This window comes from Larimichthys crocea, chromosome III (assembly GCF_000972845.2).
Source record: "Larimichthys crocea isolate SSNF chromosome III, L_crocea_2.0, whole genome shotgun sequence".
NCBI classification, from domain to species: Eukaryota; Metazoa; Chordata; class Actinopteri; family Sciaenidae; genus Larimichthys; species Larimichthys crocea.
Window position 1 is genome coordinate 393,571 of NC_040013.1, and position 19,814 is coordinate 413,384.

The 19,814-nt window shown below is 41.6% G+C and overlaps 2 protein-coding genes across 2 annotated transcripts; one reads left to right on the top strand and one right to left on the bottom strand.

Moving 5' to 3' along the window:
- Positions 1 to 31: 31 nt before the first annotated feature.
- rad17 (RAD17 checkpoint clamp loader component) lies at positions 32 to 12,026 on the bottom strand. The gene is made up of 17 exons (XM_010750209.3): positions 11,807 to 12,026; positions 11,352 to 11,446; positions 10,417 to 10,647; positions 8,673 to 8,747; positions 8,276 to 8,414; positions 7,882 to 8,018; positions 7,061 to 7,113; positions 6,594 to 6,719; positions 5,611 to 5,680; positions 5,417 to 5,528; positions 5,113 to 5,307; positions 4,822 to 4,925; positions 4,567 to 4,713; positions 2,761 to 2,889; positions 2,361 to 2,481; positions 1,652 to 1,709; positions 32 to 999 (listed from the first exon to the last, which is right to left on the bottom strand). The coding sequence occupies exons 2-17, from the start codon at positions 11,391 to 11,393 to the stop codon at positions 813 to 815; spliced, it is 1,926 nt and encodes a 641-aa protein (XP_010748511.1). The 5' UTR covers positions 11,394 to 11,446; positions 11,807 to 12,026; the 3' UTR covers positions 32 to 812.
- An 8-nt stretch (positions 12,027 to 12,034) lies between these two features.
- Positions 12,035 to 19,783, top strand: ak6 (adenylate kinase 6). The gene is made up of 6 exons (XM_019262958.2): positions 12,035 to 12,151; positions 12,306 to 12,376; positions 16,246 to 16,338; positions 17,385 to 17,443; positions 17,983 to 18,128; positions 18,999 to 19,783. The coding sequence occupies exons 2-6, from the start codon at positions 12,331 to 12,333 to the stop codon at positions 19,186 to 19,188; spliced, it is 534 nt and encodes a 177-aa protein (XP_019118503.1). The 5' UTR covers positions 12,035 to 12,151; positions 12,306 to 12,330; the 3' UTR covers positions 19,189 to 19,783.
- Positions 19,784 to 19,814: the final 31 nt, after the last annotated feature.

Consider the following 19,814-nt stretch of genomic DNA (forward strand, 5'->3'; position numbering starts at 1 on the left):
AAAGTAAAGAGCTCCATGATCAGCTTTTTACTCTACTAGCTTTTTATTTACACACTTTTTTTAGCTTTGAACATTTCCTCATCAGTATTCCATGGAATATTTCTTTCCATCCAAGTGAAAAAAAAGGCCGGGCTTGTTCCTGGACAGTTAGAGTTAGTAGACCAGGTGAATCCAGGCTCAGCAGTCACTCTGACTGTGCAGGACAAAAACAACAAGTGCTGAACGTGCACTTCAAACTGTCCCCGATCACAATCAATCTCCATGATTATGTGGGATTATGTTCATGTAAGACAGAGTCACATTCAACTCAGGGTCCATAAAAAAAGTTTGAAAAATGAAATCATATCTTCACACCTCAACGAGGCAAACATACTGCCAGTGCCAGCAATTACCATCACAGTCAGAGTTATACCAACTTTTTAACAGGAACACGTGTGTAAAGTGTGTGAACTTCCTAACATGTATCTTATATATCATATGTTCTATGTTTTTCATGTTATGGCAAGATGTTTTCACATTATTACATCATACTTCTCACTTATGTTGTTATAACAACACATCACATTAATATAAATTATCACCTTCTAACAACATAAGTTATGATGTAACAACAAACTTTTCACATTATGACCAGATGAATAGTAGAAGTGTAGAGCAGGTGTGTTATAGCGTGGCAGGTCTGTATGTCCCAATAATGTGAAAATATCTCGTAAGAACAAAAAAACTTTGAAGTCAAACTGATCAGGTCTTCTTTCTGCCATGTCATGTTGAACAAGTGACACAGGGTCACTGTATGACAGCAGATGTCTGTCTTAGTCACTGATGTATTCCTCTATGGTCAGGTCCTCCTCCTCCAAAAGAACTTGGCTTGTTGTGGGTTGGGGCTGACTGGCTGGCAGGCCCTCCTCAACCCCATCCTGCCCTTCCTCTTTCTCCTCCTCCTCAGTGTCCATCTCCAGCTGGCCCGGCTCTTTGTCTGTCAGAGCCTCCAGTTTTAATCTGCGTCACACAAACCCAAGAGAGAAATCAATTAACTCAACAAAAGATGTAGATCATCAGGACAGCTCAGCAGTAATGTACGGTAAACCACGGGGATCCACACAAACATCATGTGGGAGCTTTGATTTTAGTGGGACATTCACGTCTAACACATCTCCTCCTTTATACAGCCACCTGTTACCTCATTCTCATTCTGAGATCACATGATGACAGTGCAGAATTTCTTTGTTAAACTGAATTTAAAACTTGACTACAGACTGGAGTACCGTCAGGACCTCCTTCCTGTTTGCCAAAGGCAACAAATTCTTTTGACAACAATAACATTTCATTTTGTGATAAGTATAGTGTGACTACTATAGAATGATTCATCAGTGGTGTTCATAGTGTTCATATCCTTCTGTCAGCAGCTTTGAAAAGTAAAAAGCTTGTAAGTAACCTCTTAGTTCAGATGATTTTGTCGAGAAAGGCTGAGTACTGTGAATCACATGACCGTGTTTAAAACAACCATTGTGGAATGGTCCGTTTCTCTCTCTCCATGTTTTCCACCACTCTCTTCTGTCAATAAGACAGTATAGAGCACTTCTGTAAAGGCTGGTTGGATCTTTGGATTGCAGACTCATCACTTGAATTTAACAGCACATGAGATGTGTACCTGCCGGGGAACCTCCTCAGTGACATCTGACCCACGTCCTGGATGAAAGCTATCTGAGCTGGGAGACACAGTGCAGCATGGAACACTTGTATTAATGAATCCTCAGAAAATGTATCAACAGATGATTTGTCAAAGCTCTGTCCATTATGGTGACATACCAGATTATCAACACAAAAAACATTTGAGGGTGGTAGTAGCACGTTAATCAAAGGTGGGCTGAGTGATTCTAATCCAACACACTTTATTCAGATTCAGTAAATATCTCTGTGTGGTCTGTTATTTTTGCACTGTGTGTATACACGCTGAAAATAAATCTGGTGTCTGTAAATGGAAAACAAACACAACACCAGCTTTCAGCTCCAGCCATGATTTGTGTGTCAGCTAATGTTAAATGACTTGACCGCAGACATTCAGTTGAGTTTGTAGTTTGCTAAGGTATGTGGTTATTGTGATGTTCACAACAGTGGCAGAGTTGAGAGTATTGCTGTCTGCAGCTGGTGTGCTGGCTGTGACAGGGACAGTTCACAAAGCTACCACCAAGCTAACTTTAATTCCAGTACTGTGGTCAGGCCAGAATCACTAAGCCCACATTTAGAGTCCAAAATGTCCTTGTTCAGCAATAAAGTGAGTGAGTGTGTGAGCGTGTGTGTGTGTGTGTGTGTGTGTGTGTGTGTGTGTGTGTGTGTGTGTGTGTGTGTGTGTGTGTTACCTTGGTTCCTCATAGGGTTGGTAAGTTTGGCCAGGTAGGGCAGCAGTTCAGTCTGCAGGCTGACTGGTGTCAGACAGAAGCTCCTGAACAGGAACTGGGCAGCCAAGCAGTTCTCCCGGTGCTGACAGGAACAACATCACAGTCTCATTACACTGTCATCTACTGTCGCTGTATACAGTCTGTTTCTACAGGCCACACACACGACACATATTAGAAGAAGCTGAACAACAGAAAAACATTTACAAACAGTGTTTTCACTGCATGGCTTGTCCACCAGAGTGCACTAACTTTTCACAGCTGCTCTCAACTTGTTCTGTGACCATAATCAAAATATCTGCAGTTTGTCAGAGTACCCCTCTTTCTAATGTCACGTTTAAAGCACAGCCTCAGTGTGTCTCACCTTCTTGTTGACCAGCAGCCAGTTGGGTTTGTGCAGCGGCCTGAAGCCAACAGAAACTTGCCGAGGGTTGGAGTGGAGGAGTCCCCTGGTGGCCACAGAGGACCCGTATTCCCCCATAGTGCTGCGACTCTGAAAGCAGCACAGCTCTTTAAGTCAGTACACCATGGACCATATTGATAATACACAGGCAATACAAATAATAAATCAATTCTGTCTCAGTTCATTACTGTAATTCTCCACTGTAGTACTACACAAGACAAGACTGTCGCTCCTCTGTCACTGCCCAATCTGTACTGCATATGCAAATCTGTACTGCAGCTCTCACAGAGATGAGAAGAGATCCAGGGTTATATGCCTCAATTATCAGCTCCACAAATAACATTCTGTTTCATTTAGAATGTTATTAAGACTTTTAAACATGTTTAATGTCTTCTGGATGCAGTCTGATATGATGTGGTGACTTCTGTGTATGTCACATCTGCTTTCTAAGAACATGTGAGACATACACTACACAGTATGTAGCAGCAGGCACACTTTTCACATAACTTAGGTGATGTTAGAAAAAGTGCAGGCTTTGTTTACTATTGTAATACTATCTTAGCTAGGATTGCAAAATTTTGGAAATTGACAAAGTTGGAAACTTTCCATGGGAATTAACAGTAATTTATGGGAATTAACGGGAATAAACCAGGAATTTACAAACTTGAAGGTTAGCCCTTAACAGGGAACTTAAATATAGTTGTGGAAAATATATTTTAGCATAATTTTGACTGAAACAACCAGATTTCATGCACTTGAATATCTGCTATTCTTCAGTCACATGCACATAGCACACTGCTTACTGCAGGGCTATTGAGGCCACGCCCCCTACCTGCACAGGTGATTTCTGTACCTGGACCACACTTTAGAGCCCAGACCACACAGAGACTATTGAAGACACACATTCGAGCTCGTGGACTACATAACTCGAGAAAGTTCTACTTACAAATAAATATGTTGAAATGTTTTTTAATTGTTTTATTTTGCATGTCTGCTTGACAAAACAAAATGTTTAGATTTATGTTTGGATATGATACACTTTGTTTAAATGACCCCCAATTTACACTTAATTCACATAAATTCACATTAATTTCCATAATTTCATAGTTTCCGATTTGGAATATTTCCAAAACTCTGCAGTTTAACTTCCCATGCAAAGTTTCCAGAAATGTACTGGAAACGCCCCTTTGCAACCCTAATCTTAGCTCATATTGGGAAGTAAGGAGGTTTTACATTGAAAATAACATCATGTCTCGTAGCTTTTTTTCTTTGGTGATGGAAGAAGCTGACAAGTGAGCCGTCTCGTTTTCTTCTCTCGGTTCTTTGATCATAAAGAAATGTAATAATAACCTATACACATGTGCAGCAGCTGTCCAGATTAACCACAGTGGGATTACACTCTGAAACTGGAGGCAAGAAATCCTAAAAATACAATATTCTCTCACAATGTTGCTTCAACAAACTTATTTGAACCCAAATGATGTTTTTCTGAAGCTGTTATCTGTGACTGTTTTGAGGGTGTGTCATGTAGAAGGCGGGTCCTATAGTACTGTGTATCCACAGATAGATCTACTACACCTACCAGAGTTTTTACCAGGAAACACCGGTCTGCTGCCTTATCAAAGAGCTGATTGGCTCTTAGTTTTGACCACAAACACAACATTCATTTTCTGTGTAACTGTAAGAATTAACTCTAGGTTGTAGTCTATCGGTCTCTTCATGTCGTGCAATGAGAAGGTTTGATATGTAACAAATGAGAAGACTGACTGTCCAATCAGCAGTGAGGAGGTCAGCATCTGACAGATACTCGCTGGCCCGGTCCACATCCTCCACCTCAGAGAAGAAGTCCGGGTAGTTCTGATGGAGGTACAGGTTGAAGAACTCTCCAGACATGTGTGAACGCTCAACAACCAACTAAACAAAGAGACACAGATGGATGAGATGTGAGTGTTTTCAAAGACTGAAAAAGACGTTTCAAAATGCTGCTTGTTATGCGTTAAAGCTACAGTACAATGTTTGTACCTCAGGGTTTACTAGTAATGCTTCTCTATGATGATGAGACAGGTGAGATGGTAAACCAGGTGTAGGGGCAACTTCAGCTGCTTCAGCATCTTCAGGATTCCCCCCTTGATGAAATGATGAAAAAAAGCATTCATCTGCATCTGTATCACTTACAATCACTGACATATTTTCATGCTTCATCAACCAAATCCACAGGGCAGCTGTCTTCCTCTTCATCCTCCGTTTGCTGCTGCAAAAGACTATCAGCATGTCAAAGTCAGGCAAGGAGCACTGACAGAAACAATGACTCACGTTTGCAGTGCAGGATCTTTCCCAGTGCTCTGAACAGGAACAGAGAAGCATCTTTCCCTCCAATAGCCTGCTCCTCTTCCAGCTCCTTTGTCTGTTTGGACTTCTTCTTCCTCTGGTTTGTTCTGGAAACAGCTTTGCCTACTGAAGCCATGGGCCGGTCCTTCCTCCTCCACAGCCCTTTTTCCAATGATGTGTCTGGAGGGCCATGAGGTCATTAAATACCAAAAAGGGACTCAATGTATGCATGTGAACACTCTAGACTGCCCCACTGATGAGTGGCATGATGAGTGGATTTACTCCTGACCTGGGAGGGAGGAAAACTGGAGGCTGTTCACGGCACTGCGAATATCTCCTGAGCTTCCTGAACACAACGTCTCCAACACTGCCTGGTCTGGGACACGCAGCTTACCACAGCTCTGCTCACAATTATGGAAAAGTATATTGTAGAAGACATCAAACATTGAAAAGCATGTTATCAACTGCAAAGCTTCCCTTCACCTTTCCTGCCTCCAGGGTTGAAATTCGAGTCAGGACCTTCATCAATGTGGTCGGAGCCACTGGATTAAAACTGGAAACAGAGGACACATAAAACAATGTTCAGGGGAATCCAATGACTGAACAGATCTCTATGTCAGCAGGATGAGTTTCAATATCCTGTTATTCCACATTAGAAGAGTTGTGTTCATCAAAGTTTCATTTGATTTTGACCATGAGTGAACTTCGCTTGGTCTTAAAACAAAGTGTGTGTGTGTGGCTGCATTTACCTCAGCAGTAAACACAGTGTGTCATTTCTGCTAGGGGTCTCTGCATCAACACAATAACTAAAGACATAGCTTGATGATTTCATAAAGTAGCGTGGGATCATGGGAGTTGTTTTTTTCATTGTTTAACAACCATCGTTAATGATGGAAAACTATCTGAAGTGACTCAAAAACACAGGAATCACACTCTCAGATGAGCTAATGTGTGAAAGTTTTATTCACGTTATGTTTGCTTTGACTTCCTTCCTTACTCTGACATATCCCATGTTTCCTTTGACTTAAAGCTCCTCTGGAGTAAAGGGGATATGACACCATTGATGGCGACCAACTGAAATAAACCTTGAATAAAATGTCAGATGTGTCTGGGTTTGAAAAGTGTTGAAAACATTTTAGATACTGTAAATAAACATACTTTTAATGCAGAAATGTTGCATATTATAGCTTTAACATCTTTATCAAAACCACCTTTACCTGCTACTCTCTCCCCACTCACTGGTTGTGTTGCGTGTGTATTTTGGTGCTGTATACATGCAGATTGCTCAACTCAATGAAAAATACAGCCCACGTTTTCCATGGCCATGATACGTACAAAAACAGTTTTCCTTAATCGGTCCACAGTGGGAACTGAACTCTATCTAACAGGTGTCTTTGGGTTCTAGTGTGGGGTTCCTTAAGGGACTAACATCCCTGCCACAGTCAGCAGTGTTCATCACTTCGTACCTGATGTTGCTGATGTCCAGCTCATCCTGGATCTCTCTGGGGAAAAGCAAGCGCGAGCTGCTGTCTCCACTCAGACTGTCCGATACTATGAAGACCAGAGGACATCGAGTGGTCTTCACAAAGCGCCTGGAAGACATACAGCAGGACACAGGCTCACACACAGCAGGGCAATACATAGGTTGAACAGATTAGATACCATTGACTCATGGATACCATCAATGAACATCCTACATATTAGGAGTGCTAATCAGACCCAATAGTTCCTGATACTGGGGACCAAACATGGCTTAACAGCAGCAAGTAAATACTACACAAAAATGAAGAGACTGAAAGCTGCAAAGTTTAACCAGTGCTGGTCTTTTTTACTTTAATATAGTGGCTTCAAAGCAGTTTAAGATCACAGCAGCTTGGCCTGGTTTCCTGTGTGACAGTATGAAAGGAAAGACAAAGGAAAGAATGAAACTCACCTCAGGATATCATGCAGGCTGCCAGGCTGCCTGTAGAACTGGTTCGGGAAATCCTGAGGGGGGGACAAGACGATCAAGTGTCAACTCAGGTGTGTATCCAAGCAAAGCAGCTTTAGACTGATGTATCAGTTTGTCAACATTAGAAGAGGAGTTAACACACAACATTAAGTAAGAAAATTGTGTGCATATAGGCACAGTACTGTATGTGTCTATAACTGACAGTACAGTTTAAATACAGAGGAGCCTGTCAATGAGATTCCATTTAAAAAGTTTCTGTTTTTATGACTTCATTACAGTCTAGACATTACCCTGGTGAAAGTGGACCTCGTAATTATTAGAGCAGCAGATGTATCTGCTACAAAAGGCGAAGCTGCACACCCTGGTCTGTACAGTATCTGGACTTCTTTTGTCAACATGACAACATTTTTTTGATCTGTGCTCCATGAGTGTTCCTTAAAGCTAAAGGAAACTTCAAATGTGTAAAGGTGTATGGTTGTATGTAGTTATACATTAGATGTTTAAGCTCCATCATGAGCTCCACGCGGGAAAATTCACATCTGCAAAATTCTGCATCAAACTATGTAATACATTAGAAGCATTCTGCATCAAACGTTCTACCTATGTTAAGCAATTCTGCATCAATGTATTCAGACATGCTGTCATTTGTAGTGTACATCTTTAATGCAGTGAAAGTACAACAATCAAGTGTTCCTCAGTAAATGTAAATACAGTAAAATAGTCTTCAAGAGGAACACAGGCAGTTTGTTCCTCACCAAAAAAAACAAAAACATAACTGCTTCAGTTGAAGGTGTAGTACATACCTCCACAAGTATGAGCTTCCTGTCTGTAGCTCCTCCATCACCCACCATCTTCAGGCAGTTATACTTGTTGGCTTTAAGGAGGAAGTCCTGGAACTGAACTAACTGGGAGGTCCAGGAAGAGCCGTTCATCCTCCAGTCTGACAAAAGTCCGAAAATTACAGACACAATGGAAACACTGCACACATGCTGCAACTGTTAACCTGTATTCACCCATTTAGAAACACTGTATGAATACACTGTGGGACACACCTTTCAAAATAAAACAATACATCAGCACCAACTCCTCTCTGGAACAGTCTCAAAAGTTCATTCTCATTTATATTAATAATATTTTCATCCGTAGTTTGACAGTAACAGGCATGAAGCAGGTAGGACAGGAAGGATTTGCCCTCACCATTCTGACTATTGCTGTATTGTTCTAGGTTGGTGGGGTTGGTCCACTCCTGTACTCTGAGGCCCAGCTCCAGAGACAAAACCTGGACTGTGGCAGTCTTTCCACATCCTGATGGTCCCGTTAGCAGCAAGATGCCACCCTGTAAAATGACAGACAGCCATCTTAAACCTGAACATTCAGCTTCACTTAAGGCCTCCGTCAGACAGGATCCAGTTACATGACGGACAGCAAAGCTCAATTTACCACTCGACTTTGGAATTAGCTTGTTTTGTTAATCAAGAGGATGTGAATGTGCGCTTATTCACATCACAAATAGGACACAAGGCTGAGAGCCAAATTACTGTGATTTCTTCAGTTACTGGGACTTATTAGAATAAAAAAATGGCACTCTGATTACCTGTGATGTGTTCGTGTGAACCTTTATCCAGTTCTCCACTTCTTCTATCTTCTTCTTGTGGACAGCTAGCTCAGCCTACACAAACACACACCACAAGCATCACTAAAGAGCAGAGAGTTCAGCCTTGAACCTTCATAACTGTACAGCTTTTTAAAAGGGAACATTCAAGCACCTTCATGGAACCTAAAGCAAACAGTTACAGACATTTATCATCACATCTGAATTGTTCATGTGAAAAATAAAGTTAACAGAATTTATTCATACCTTCAGAAATCAATATATAGTTGCTTTGTTAATATTACCAGCTGTTCATATTAACTCTGATGTTTTGATCATGATTGCTAGAGTAAATATGTAAGTAAGTACAATCCGGAGTAACAGATCTGTCTGTGAATGACAGGTGAAATGTCAAGCCTAGTTTGAACACTCAAAGAGGTAGTGGTCACTGTCACTGCCCCGTGCTACACTGACTCTGAAGTGATTGCTCAATGCAATTTCAACAGTGAATTTCACACTAGACGTGGACAATACCCACATAATTTGAGTGACTGTGGGCATAATTTGGAGTCATAATTAATAATACTGTAGATTTTGGCCCACATCTCAAGTTGTGCTAAGAAGAGGGTGATAACAAAAAGAAATGTGGCAAACTACTGTACAAGAAAGACAGACATTAGGAAATGCATTCTTTGAAGTTGGGTTGGATGACGATATATAAAGATGATAGAACTGTGTCGGCCATCAGAGATTTAGTCATACCATTTCTACTGAGGGAGCTATGCTTTTCATATCTCTGGTTGTACTGATTTGTCAGGCAGTTCATTTACTGGATCTGCCCAGAACAGATTTCCTAACAATAGAATGATTATATCAGATTTGAATGCTTTAGAATGATATGATCGTATATTGGCCATCCTCGATGTTGAAGTCTTTATGTTATTATTTATACTTATGTAAATATGAAGTCTTGAAAATGCCAATATTTATTATGTAGAAGAAAAAAAAACATGACTATGCATTGCTAATGCATTTTAACTTCTCGCCAACCAGGAATTGCAATGGATGTACCTACTGCACAGATCACTCTCACACCTGGAGAGCATTGGGAGCATTGTGGTGATCATGTTTTTTTTTCTAGCTGACACAACACAGCCAGCACTGCTCTGGGGAAAGCTAACAAGAGCAGGAGTACAGTGCCACCTGGCTGCATGGACCTTCAACTACAGACAGACCACAGTATGTAAGGCCTCTTATGTGCTCTCTGAGGGTACCGCACTCAGACACAGCACTGACGGCTGTCAGGTTCTCTGATGATACAGCCATTGTTGGACGTGTATCAGAAGAGAACAAACAGGAATACAGGGAGGTCATCACAAACATTTGACTGGTGTGAGCTCAACCACATAAATGCCATCAAGACAAAAGGAGATGATCGACTTCCACAGGAAGACACCTCAAACGTCCAGAATCTAAATGTATTATTATTTTTTTCTTTCATGTGTACTTTTTATCTATCACTCCTTTTGTGTTATGTTGTATCTTGAGATGCTGTGATAAGCAGATTTGCCTGGTGTAGGACCAATAAACTAATCTAATGTTATTCTCTTCACTCTCATTGTCTCAATGCGAGGACTGAACACTTCATAAACATCACAGTACATATGATGGAAGTCTGCAAATCCAGATGGTGACCACTTGAATTCAGCCTGATTTTTGGGCTAAATGCAGAGCTATTAATGCTGACCTGTGAACGGGGTGAGTATCTGTCCACCCAGGGCTCATCCTGGTCGCTCTGGGCTGACTCTTTCAGCAGGTAAGATGCGTGAGTTTCTGAGCTGCCACCTTCTCCTTTCCTCTTTCTGGGCCTCTTGGGCTCAGCCTTAGTGCTCAAAGCCCAGCTGCCCTTTCTCATTCCAGACAGAGAAAAGCTTTCCCCTGGAAAATCAGTGAAGGACGGGTCCACCCAGTGGTTCAACTACAACAAACACAGTTAAAGAAACATGATTAGGCTCGGACACTCATAAGGAACAACTCAATAAGTATATAGAATAGTTGAGATACTTTATTGATCCCTTGAGGGGAAATTATTTTGTGTGGAGAGAGATGTTACATTACATTACATTACATTACATTGCATTTAGCAGACGCTTTTATCCAAAGCGACTTACAGAGGAGGACATAAGCTGACAAAGGTGTAAAGGAGCACAGAGTAGTTGTTAGTTTTGTTAGTTTTGTTAGGCAGGGAAGCATTCTCGAAACAGAAATGTTTTTAGAAGTTTTTTAAAGGTAGAAAGGGATGTTGCTGTTCTTGTAGCCGTTGGTAGGTCATTCCACCATTTGGGGACAACCACAGAGAAGAGTTTAGAGTGACCTCGCTTTGCGAGAGGCGAGGGTACAACTAGACGGTTTGTATGAGCGGAGCGTAACGCCCAGGAGGGTAACGCCCAGGGGCACCTTGGCAATGCCCAGGAGAAGAACTGGCACCTCTCCAGCTACCAGTCCACCTTCCACACTTTGGTCAATATTAAAGTTGAACCGGCCACCCTGCGTTTCCCAAGCCACGTCCCCACAGACTGAGCTAAGTACAGTACTTGTAAAGCGCGGACACACACACACACACACACACACACACACACACACACACACACTCTGATGTCATTGTCCTCTTAGGGAACTCACCCTGCTTGAAGCAGCTTTCTCTCCCACAGACAGTTTGTTCATCCTTCACGCTGCAGCTTCACACTGAGGGAGCAGGTCAAGGAAGAAACAGGACCCTGAGACAGAGACAGTGGTGATGTTGAAGCTAACACAGAGAGCACAAACAGGACATAAACAGCTTCACATCAGTTCTACATACAGCAGAAATAAAGACGTTTAACACTGCATTCACTTTACCTTCACATCTGTGTCCATATTACTGTGCTGCCAAATGTGCATGGACGTTAGAACTAAACTTTTTGAGCAGCCACAAACAAACAACAAACAAGTTTCTTTGAGTCATTTTATTTCTCTTCTTCTCTCTGGACGGTGACACACTGTTGTTTACGCGAGCCTTTTGAGTAAACTAACGTTCCTTCATTTCATGCTGAGCTAACATTATACATGATATTAACATTATCTCTGTATGAACTGACCTTACTGGACCGTTCTCTGCGCCACAAACACACTGCGCCGGTTCCGACACTGCAGCCTGTTGTTCTGCTGGAAGTGAACTGCTTCACCAAGCAACAGACAGCTCCACCACGCAGACGGAGTCACAGACAGTCACAGACAGTCACAGACAGTCACAGACAGCTCCACCACACTGACGGAGTCAGCTTCACCTTTTTTAAACTGCGAGCATTCACAGCGCCGCAAACCGGCAGCGCATTGACGTAAAAGTGACGCGAAGCCTCGGTTGACTGCAGTGTTTGTTTGTGGTCGTGTGCTCACGCGGCTAGCTGCTCGAGGCTCCGCACTGTGTGATCCCTCCTGCTCAGGTGTGTGTGTGTGTGTGTGTGTGTGTGTGTGTGTGTGTGTGTGTGTGTGTGTGTGTGTGTGTGTGTGTGTGTGTCTTCACGTTTAGCCTGGACATTAGACATGACCGTCTGGCATGGCGGGAAGAGGTGCTTTAATGTGACTGTTGTGTTTCAGGTCTCCGTCATCAGAACACGTGTTGATGCAAGCTATGAAGATGAGGAACCGACCCAACGTGCTGTTAACAGGTGACGATGCAAACCTTCAGCACTTTACTTTATGGTTCTAGTTATACTTATAGTTATCATGCCGCTGTTTACGGATGAAGCAGCACAGCTGTGATACTGTGGAGTGTTCCACTCAAACCAGTCAGTCTGAACAGAAGATCATCTACACATTCACTTACTGTCTAACTTTGAATATACTATCAGATATGTATCTAATACACGGTATTAGTAGTAGTACTGGTAGAGTCATCTGTTTTTCTCTCACTCTGTCTAGAATCTTCTATCTCTGTCTTTTGTTTACTGCATACCAACCCACCTGCTTGACCTCACATTATATCTGCCTGACCATTAAGAAAAACCTCTGATATCTCTACAGTGTGTACACTGTTACCATCAATGAACACCTGCTACATGTGATCTAAGTAGTTGATGAGATGATCAGTCAGCTGATCCATTAGTCAAAAAGTTTTTATGACATAACATTTTCTGAAAGTTGATGACTCTTTTGTCTTCTGTCATGAAGCTTCACCTTCTCCACTGTGATGATTTTCTGATTTATATCATTGTAATCTGCATATCCTTTGCATAAGCCTTTGTGTAGAAGCTTCTACAGCAGATGTTTATCTGATAGTGCTGTAGCCAAATTTAAGGAAGTGATTCCTTCAGCATTGAATCAAATGCCATGTCTCACTGTAACAGAGGACTTGTCTACTTCCTTTAGCCACCCACAAATAGACCATCTTGTTGATAGTATTACAGGCTCATTACGGACAACTCTAGACTCTATTGCACCTCTGAAAAAGAAGATAATTAAACAAAGAAGGCTAGCACCATGGTATAGCCAGCAGACTCGTAAATTAAAGCAAGAGGCACGTAAATCTGAACGCAAATGGCGTGCCACTAAGCTGGAAGAATTTCATCTAGCCTGGCAAGATAATCTCAAAACATACAGGAAGGCTCTCCGTAATGCCAGAGCAGCCTATTACTCTTCTTTAATTGAGGAGAATAAGAACAACCACAGGTTTCTCTTCAGCACTGTAGCCAGGCTAACAGAGAATCACAGCTCTACTGAACCATCTATTCCTTTAGGTCTAAGTAGCAATGACTTCATGAGCTTCTTTAATGATAAGATTATAACTATTAGAGACAAAATCCATCACCTCTTGCCCTCAACAGGCATTGATCTGCATTCTGATACAGCAAGTTTTGAAACAGCTGTAAAACCTGATATGTATTTAGACTGTTTTTCCCCCATCGACCTTCATCAAATAACTTTAATCATTTCTGCAGCTAAGCCGTCATCCTGTCTCTTAGACTCCATCCCAACCAGGTTGCTCAAGGATGTTTTACCTGTAGTTAGTAATTCGTTATTGGATATGATTAATCTGTCTTTATTATCAGGATATGTACCACAGTCCTTTAAGGTAGCTGTAATTAAACCTCTTCTTAAAAAGCCCACTCTAGACCCAGAGGTCTTAGCCAACTACAGACCGATATCAAACCTTCCCTTTCTGTCTAAGATACTTGAGAAAGCTGTAGCTAATCAGCTGTGTGACTTTCTCCATAACAATAGTCTATTTGAGGATTTTCAGTCAGGATTTAGAGTGCATCATAGCACAGAGACCGCATTAGTCAAAGTTACAAATGACCTCCTAATGGCATCAGACAAAGGACTCATCTCTGTACTTGTCCTGTTAGATCTTAGTGCTGCATTTGACACCATTGACCATCAAATTCTTTTACAGAGACTGGAACATCGAATTGGCATCAAAGGAACCGCCCTAAGCTGGTTTAAATCGTATTTTTTAGATCGATCTCAGTTTGTTCACGTCAATGATGAATCCTCCATGCAGACCAAAGTTTGTCATGGAGTCCCACAAGGTTCTGTACTTGGACCACTTCTATTCAGTTTATATATGCTTCCTTTAGGGAACATTATTAGGAATCACTCTATCAATTTTCATTGTTATGCTGACGACACCCAATTATATTTATCGATCAAGCCTGATGCAACCAATCAGTTAACTAAACTCCAAGCATGCCTTAAGGATATAAAAAGTTGGATGACCTACAATTTTTTGATGTTAAATTCAGACAAAACTGAAGTTCTTGTAATTGGACCCAAACACCTCAGAAACTCTCTTTCTAGAGACTTAGTTACTTTAGATGGGATCACCCTGGCCTCCAGCTCCACTGTAAAGAATCTTGGAGTTGTTTTTGATCAGGATTTGTCCTTTAACGTCCACATAAAACAAATTTCGAGGACTGCATTCTTCCACTTACGTAACATCGCTAAAATCAGACGCATTGTCTCTCAGGCGGATGCAGAAAAACTAGTCCACGCATTTGTTACTTCAAGGCTGGACTATTGTAACTCTTTGTTATCAGGCTGCTCTAATAAGTCTCTTAGGACTTTGCAGTTAATTCAGAATGCTGCTGCACGTGTTCTGACAGGAACCAAGATCAGAGATCACATCTCTCCCATTTTGGCTTCCTTGCATTGGCTACCTATTAAATCTAGAATAGAATTTAAAATTCTTCTCCTTACTTACAAAGCTCTTCATGGTCAGGCACCATCTTATCTAAAAGAGCTCATAATACCTTATTACCCCTCTAGAACACTGCGCTCTCAGGACGCTGGGTTCCTTGTGGTTCCTATAGTTTCCAAAAGTAGATTGGGAGCCAGAGCTTTCAGCTATCAGGCTCCTCTTCTGTGGAACAAACTACCTTTCTGGGTTCGGGAGGCAGACACGGTCAACACCTTTAAGAATAGACTTAAGACTTTCCTTTTTGATAAAGCCTATAGTTAGGGCTGGCTCAGGTCATCCCTTAGTTATGCTGCCATAGGATTACACTGCCGGGGGACCCCACCGAGGGTTATGCCTAGCCAGGCACGGTATTGGTTGAAGATGCACACATCTCCCTTACCGAAAACTCTCTCTCTCTCTTTCTCTCTCTCTCTCTCTCTCTCTCTCTCTCTCTATATATATATATATATATCCATCTCTCTCTATATATATCTCTCTATATTTCTCTATATCTCACTCTCTCTATATATATATATCTATATCTCTATATCTCTCCATATCTCTCCATATCTCTCCATCTGTGGACATGTCTCATTAATGCATGTTACTAACCAAACTTCCCCGGAGTTTCTGTGCTCTGTCGTCCAGCAGGTTCTCGTGGATCGTGGCTGCTGCTGTGATCCTGCATGACGCCCACTACATATATTATTACTGTCATTATTACTACCATATCTATTACTGTAATCATTTTTATCATTCATTATAATTCATTGTCATTTTATCAGTCATTGTACATTATGTTTGTGTTGATTTGTCCTGTACACGTGACATCCATTGCACGTCTGTCCGTCCTGGGAGAGGGATCCCTCCTCTGTGGCTCTTCCTGAGGTTTCTTCCACATTTTTCCCTGTTAAAAGGGTTTTTGTGGGCAAGTTTTTCCTCACTCGAACCGAGGGTCTAAGGACAGAGGGTGTCACTCCCTGTACAGATTGTAAAGCCCTCTGAGGCAAATGTACTTTGTGACTTTGGGCTATACAAATAAAATTGATTTGATTTGATTTGATATCTGATCAAATCAGTCATAACTAGACATCAGAAGATTGGTGTCGTGAGCCAGTGTTTTCACTGTTTCTGATGCAGCTTAATCAACAATGAACATATTCATCAGGCATTTCTACATAAAACAGCGTCTCGTCAGCACCAGCACTACCTTTTACCACATCTGGCCATAGAGCCAGAACCAGTCCACAGTCTCACAGATCTCAGATGATGTAGTATGCATTACTCCATTTTTTAAAAATATGGCAACACTGAATGTATACAGTACATTTACCATTCAGATGTTAAACCTCTCTCTTACAGGAACCCCTGGTGTTGGAAAGACCACTTTGGGAAAGGAGCTGGCCCAGCGGACAGGGCTGACCTATGTTAACATAGGAGACCTGGCCCAGGAGGGTAACACTTTAACTCATACAACAACAACTAACAGCTGATCTGACTGAAATGTCTGGATGGTGACGTGTCCTTCATCCATCCCTTACATATTCACTGTGTAACTAATGACATAAAACCAGATATAATGACAATATAATATAAAAAGTCAAAATGACTGCATTCATTTTCACTGTTGGGTTTTGGCAAACAGATTGGTTTTATTAATATTGAAAACATAAACCATAAACATTAGTTTATTAGTATTACATAAGTCTTATTACTTGCTTCACTTTAAGTTTATTAGTTAATTATTATATTAAAAGTATGTAATTCAAATGGATGAAAATTTTCTTGCACTTGAAATACAAATGTCCTGCATTGTAGTTGTTTGATGTCAGTGTGTTTCCAGTTGTTTTGTAATAAAACACACAATCCGATTTCTGCTGATGCATCTCAGTCCACCCACTGTGGCCACTCATATTAGATTAGATCACAACTCAACACACAGTGTCAAATCCTGAATAGCAAAAATGCATCAGATCTGCTTCCATGTTGGAAGATCAGTGTCACAAGTGTATGTAGTCACTGACGCCTATGTTGGTAGCACAGCAAACCATGCCATGCATTTGAGAAACAAATCGGATCTACCTGCAGTTTAAACAAAGACTGAGTGCCTTTTTATGTTGTGGAGGTCAATGAAACGATCTGTCCTCTCTGTCTGATTTTAATGATTCCCAAACAATAGAGGCAAAGGGAGCAGATGGAGTTTCATCTCTAAAATGAAATGGATCTGTGAGCAAACAAATCCTCCATGTTTAGAATCATGTCAAAGATGAAGGCTCACTCTCCTTACTCACTCCTGAACTGCCTAAAAGTGTCCTGGGTATTTCACAGACAACTAAATAAAGGTTTAACAAGAAAAGGCAAAACTTTCCTGAGTTTTCAGAAGCAGTCGGAAAACATGTCATTCACACATTGCGCCTTTCCTTCATCCTTCTGCCAGTCATTCAGATCAGTATGCAAATAAATGCAGAGTCATTCTAATGATCCTGATTCTCTTTTCCCAGGACAACTTTATGATGGCTATGATGACGAGTACCAGTGCCCGATCTTAGATGAGGACAGGGTGAGTTAAATCCCACAGGAGAGCTCTGTACGCCTGGTTGAACTCACAAAGCTTGGATTCCCTGTGTTCTTTCTCATCTGGTTCACCAGCAGCCTCAACCTGCCCATGATGACATGGTGAAAGCTAGAATTAGAATCCTGCTGTGTCAGCCCTCTGACCCAGACCAGCCACTCCCTGAATAAGTTGGATTAGAGAAAATCAGAAGTGCTGATGAGTCCTTTTAAATGTTAATTGCTTAATGGTGTACACCACCTACTGTATTAGTATAAAGACTTGCATGAAGTTGGGGGACTCCAATAATGCACTCCATGACACCTTTTTAAGGGGACGGTCCTTACCTATCAGTTTTTTTCAAACTCCAACGCCTCTAATTATTAACTCAAGCTTTCTGTTATAAATGTTTAGTCTCCAAGCCATGCTGAGATAACATTGCTGTGACATCACTATGACATCATCAGGGTTACTTTCCCAAAGTTCCTCCAGGAGGCAGGTTGGGTGGATGTCCGATGTGAACATTGTGTCATGATGTGATCCTGCAGGTGGTGGATGAGCTGGATGAGAAGATGGTAGAAGGTGGCATGATTGTGGACTATCATGGCTGTGACCTGTTCCCTGAGCGCTGGTTCCACATCGTCTTTGTCCTCCGCACAGACAACACCCAGCTGTACACGCGGTTAGAGAGCAGGTAACCTCCACTTCATTTCTCCTTTTATAATGAACCTCAATCCACGTATCATTGTGACCGTTTAATGACTTTAAGCCTGTCGACCATCGAGCCTCTTTCAGTGTAAAGGCTTTACGTCACTGTTGGAGCATTAGTATTGCTGATCTACTTTTATGTGACCCTTACAAAAACGACGTGTCACTTGAGCTACCACTGTCCACCAGCGTGCCTCAGTCATCATGTCCATGGTTGTTAAAGAGGTACCTGAACATTGTGTTCACGTCTTGATCGCAGTACCAGATAACCTCTCTCCCGCTGTGTGATTGTCAGTCGGTCATACAAGAGGAGAACTTCTGTACTTTAGATACTATCGAATGTTTCATGAACACATCTACACTGACGTAACTATTATTGAATATGCTATTGCACTGCCGTGTGCCACTTAGAAATGGCTGCTCTCTGGTGCTGTGTAATTTGGGTCACCCTTTACAAACAGGACATCACTCATGATCTGCTAAAAAAAACCTTTACTTTCAGCTAGTTTTACTCTGTAACTGCTGATGAAAAGTGGTATCTGATATGGCAATTTTTTGTGCCATGAGCCAGTAGAACATCAGCAGCATGTGATGACTGGGCACATGTTAAGAGTGGCACACTATTGGCTACTTTTTAATCTCTGTATCACATTTATTTCTCCATATTTCCATAAACTGGAGTAGTGTTTCCAGCCACCATGCACTGCAGGAACCTTGACTGCATGATAGCTCCATACTCCATCACTCTATGGTTTAACCTTTTGATAAGTTGAATGATCAGTTAGCTTCACTGTATGAACTTACTCGTTCCTGTTTGTCTCCGTCTCCCTCCTCCCGTCCTCCGTGTGACTGACAGGGGTTATACAGGGAAGAAACTGCAGGACAACGTACAGTGTGAAATTTTCCAGACCATCTATGAGGAGGCCATGGAGGCATACAGCGAGGAGATCGTCCACCAGCTGCCCAGCAACACTCCTGAGGACCTGGAGCGCAACCTGGAGCAGATAGTGCAGTGGACTGAGCAGTGGATGAAGGACCATAACTAGGAGCTGAACGCTGTCTGCTGGGCTCCATCATCAGGACTGTCAACCGGAGTTATCAGGACGGTTAAAAATGAAATTTCCCGAGCTATTTTCATAGATTTTGCAATCATAAAGACTGGTGATATGTTCAAAGTATAAACACTTTCTTCAGTGGCCTGTTTCACCTGCCTCTAGTTTTGTATTGCATCAGCACTGCTGCATAACTGCTCATGGTGGTAATTGCATAATACTTCAGTTATATTTCTAAAGCACTTCTCTAGATGTTCTAAGTTCTTTACAACAAAACTGAAACGTGATTTTAAAAAAGCTGTGGCAGTAGTAGAAATCACTATTCAGGCAGCCGTCGTCAAAGGTTGAGCAGAACAGCTCAGGTCTTCGGTCTTTGGCTTTAGTATTCGATGGAAGCAGCTGAAAAGAAGATTGCAGAAATCAAAATGTGATGAGATGAAGCCATGTATGACTGGCTTTAAAAATAAACATCTGTCAAATCTTTTGCTGTGTTGCTTAGTTCAGAAATCAAGAGCGAACTATAGTATCATCATTGCAAAGTGACCTGTAAAAGAATAAAAAGAAGAAATAAAAACAGATCGTTAAAATATTTATCCTAAACTCAATATTTTAATTTTTTA

Bases quoted from the DNA above. Each gene is read 5' to 3' on its own strand.
- ak6 (XM_019262958.2), top strand. From the start codon at position 12,331: ATGCAAGCTATGAAGATGAGGAACCGACCCAACGTGCTGTTAACAG. The intron at 12,377-16,245 runs GTGACGATGCAA...TCTCTCTTACAG, and splicing joins ACCCAACGTGCTGTTAACAG to GAACCCCTGGTGTTGGAAAG. The intron at 18,129-18,998 runs GTAACCTCCACT...TGTGACTGACAG, and splicing joins TACACGCGGTTAGAGAGCAG to GGGTTATACAGGGAAGAAAC.
- rad17 (XM_010750209.3), bottom strand. From the start codon at position 11,393: ATGAACAAACTGTCTGTGGGAGAGAAAGCTGCTTCAAGCAGG. The intron at 6,720-7,060 runs GTGAGTTTCATT...TATGTCTTCCAG, and splicing joins AGCCTGCATGATATCCTGAG to GCGCTTTGTGAAGACCACTC. The intron at 5,308-5,416 runs GTCAGGAGTAAA...ATGGCCCTCCAG, and splicing joins CCAGTTTTCCTCCCTCCCAG to ACACATCATTGGAAAAAGGG.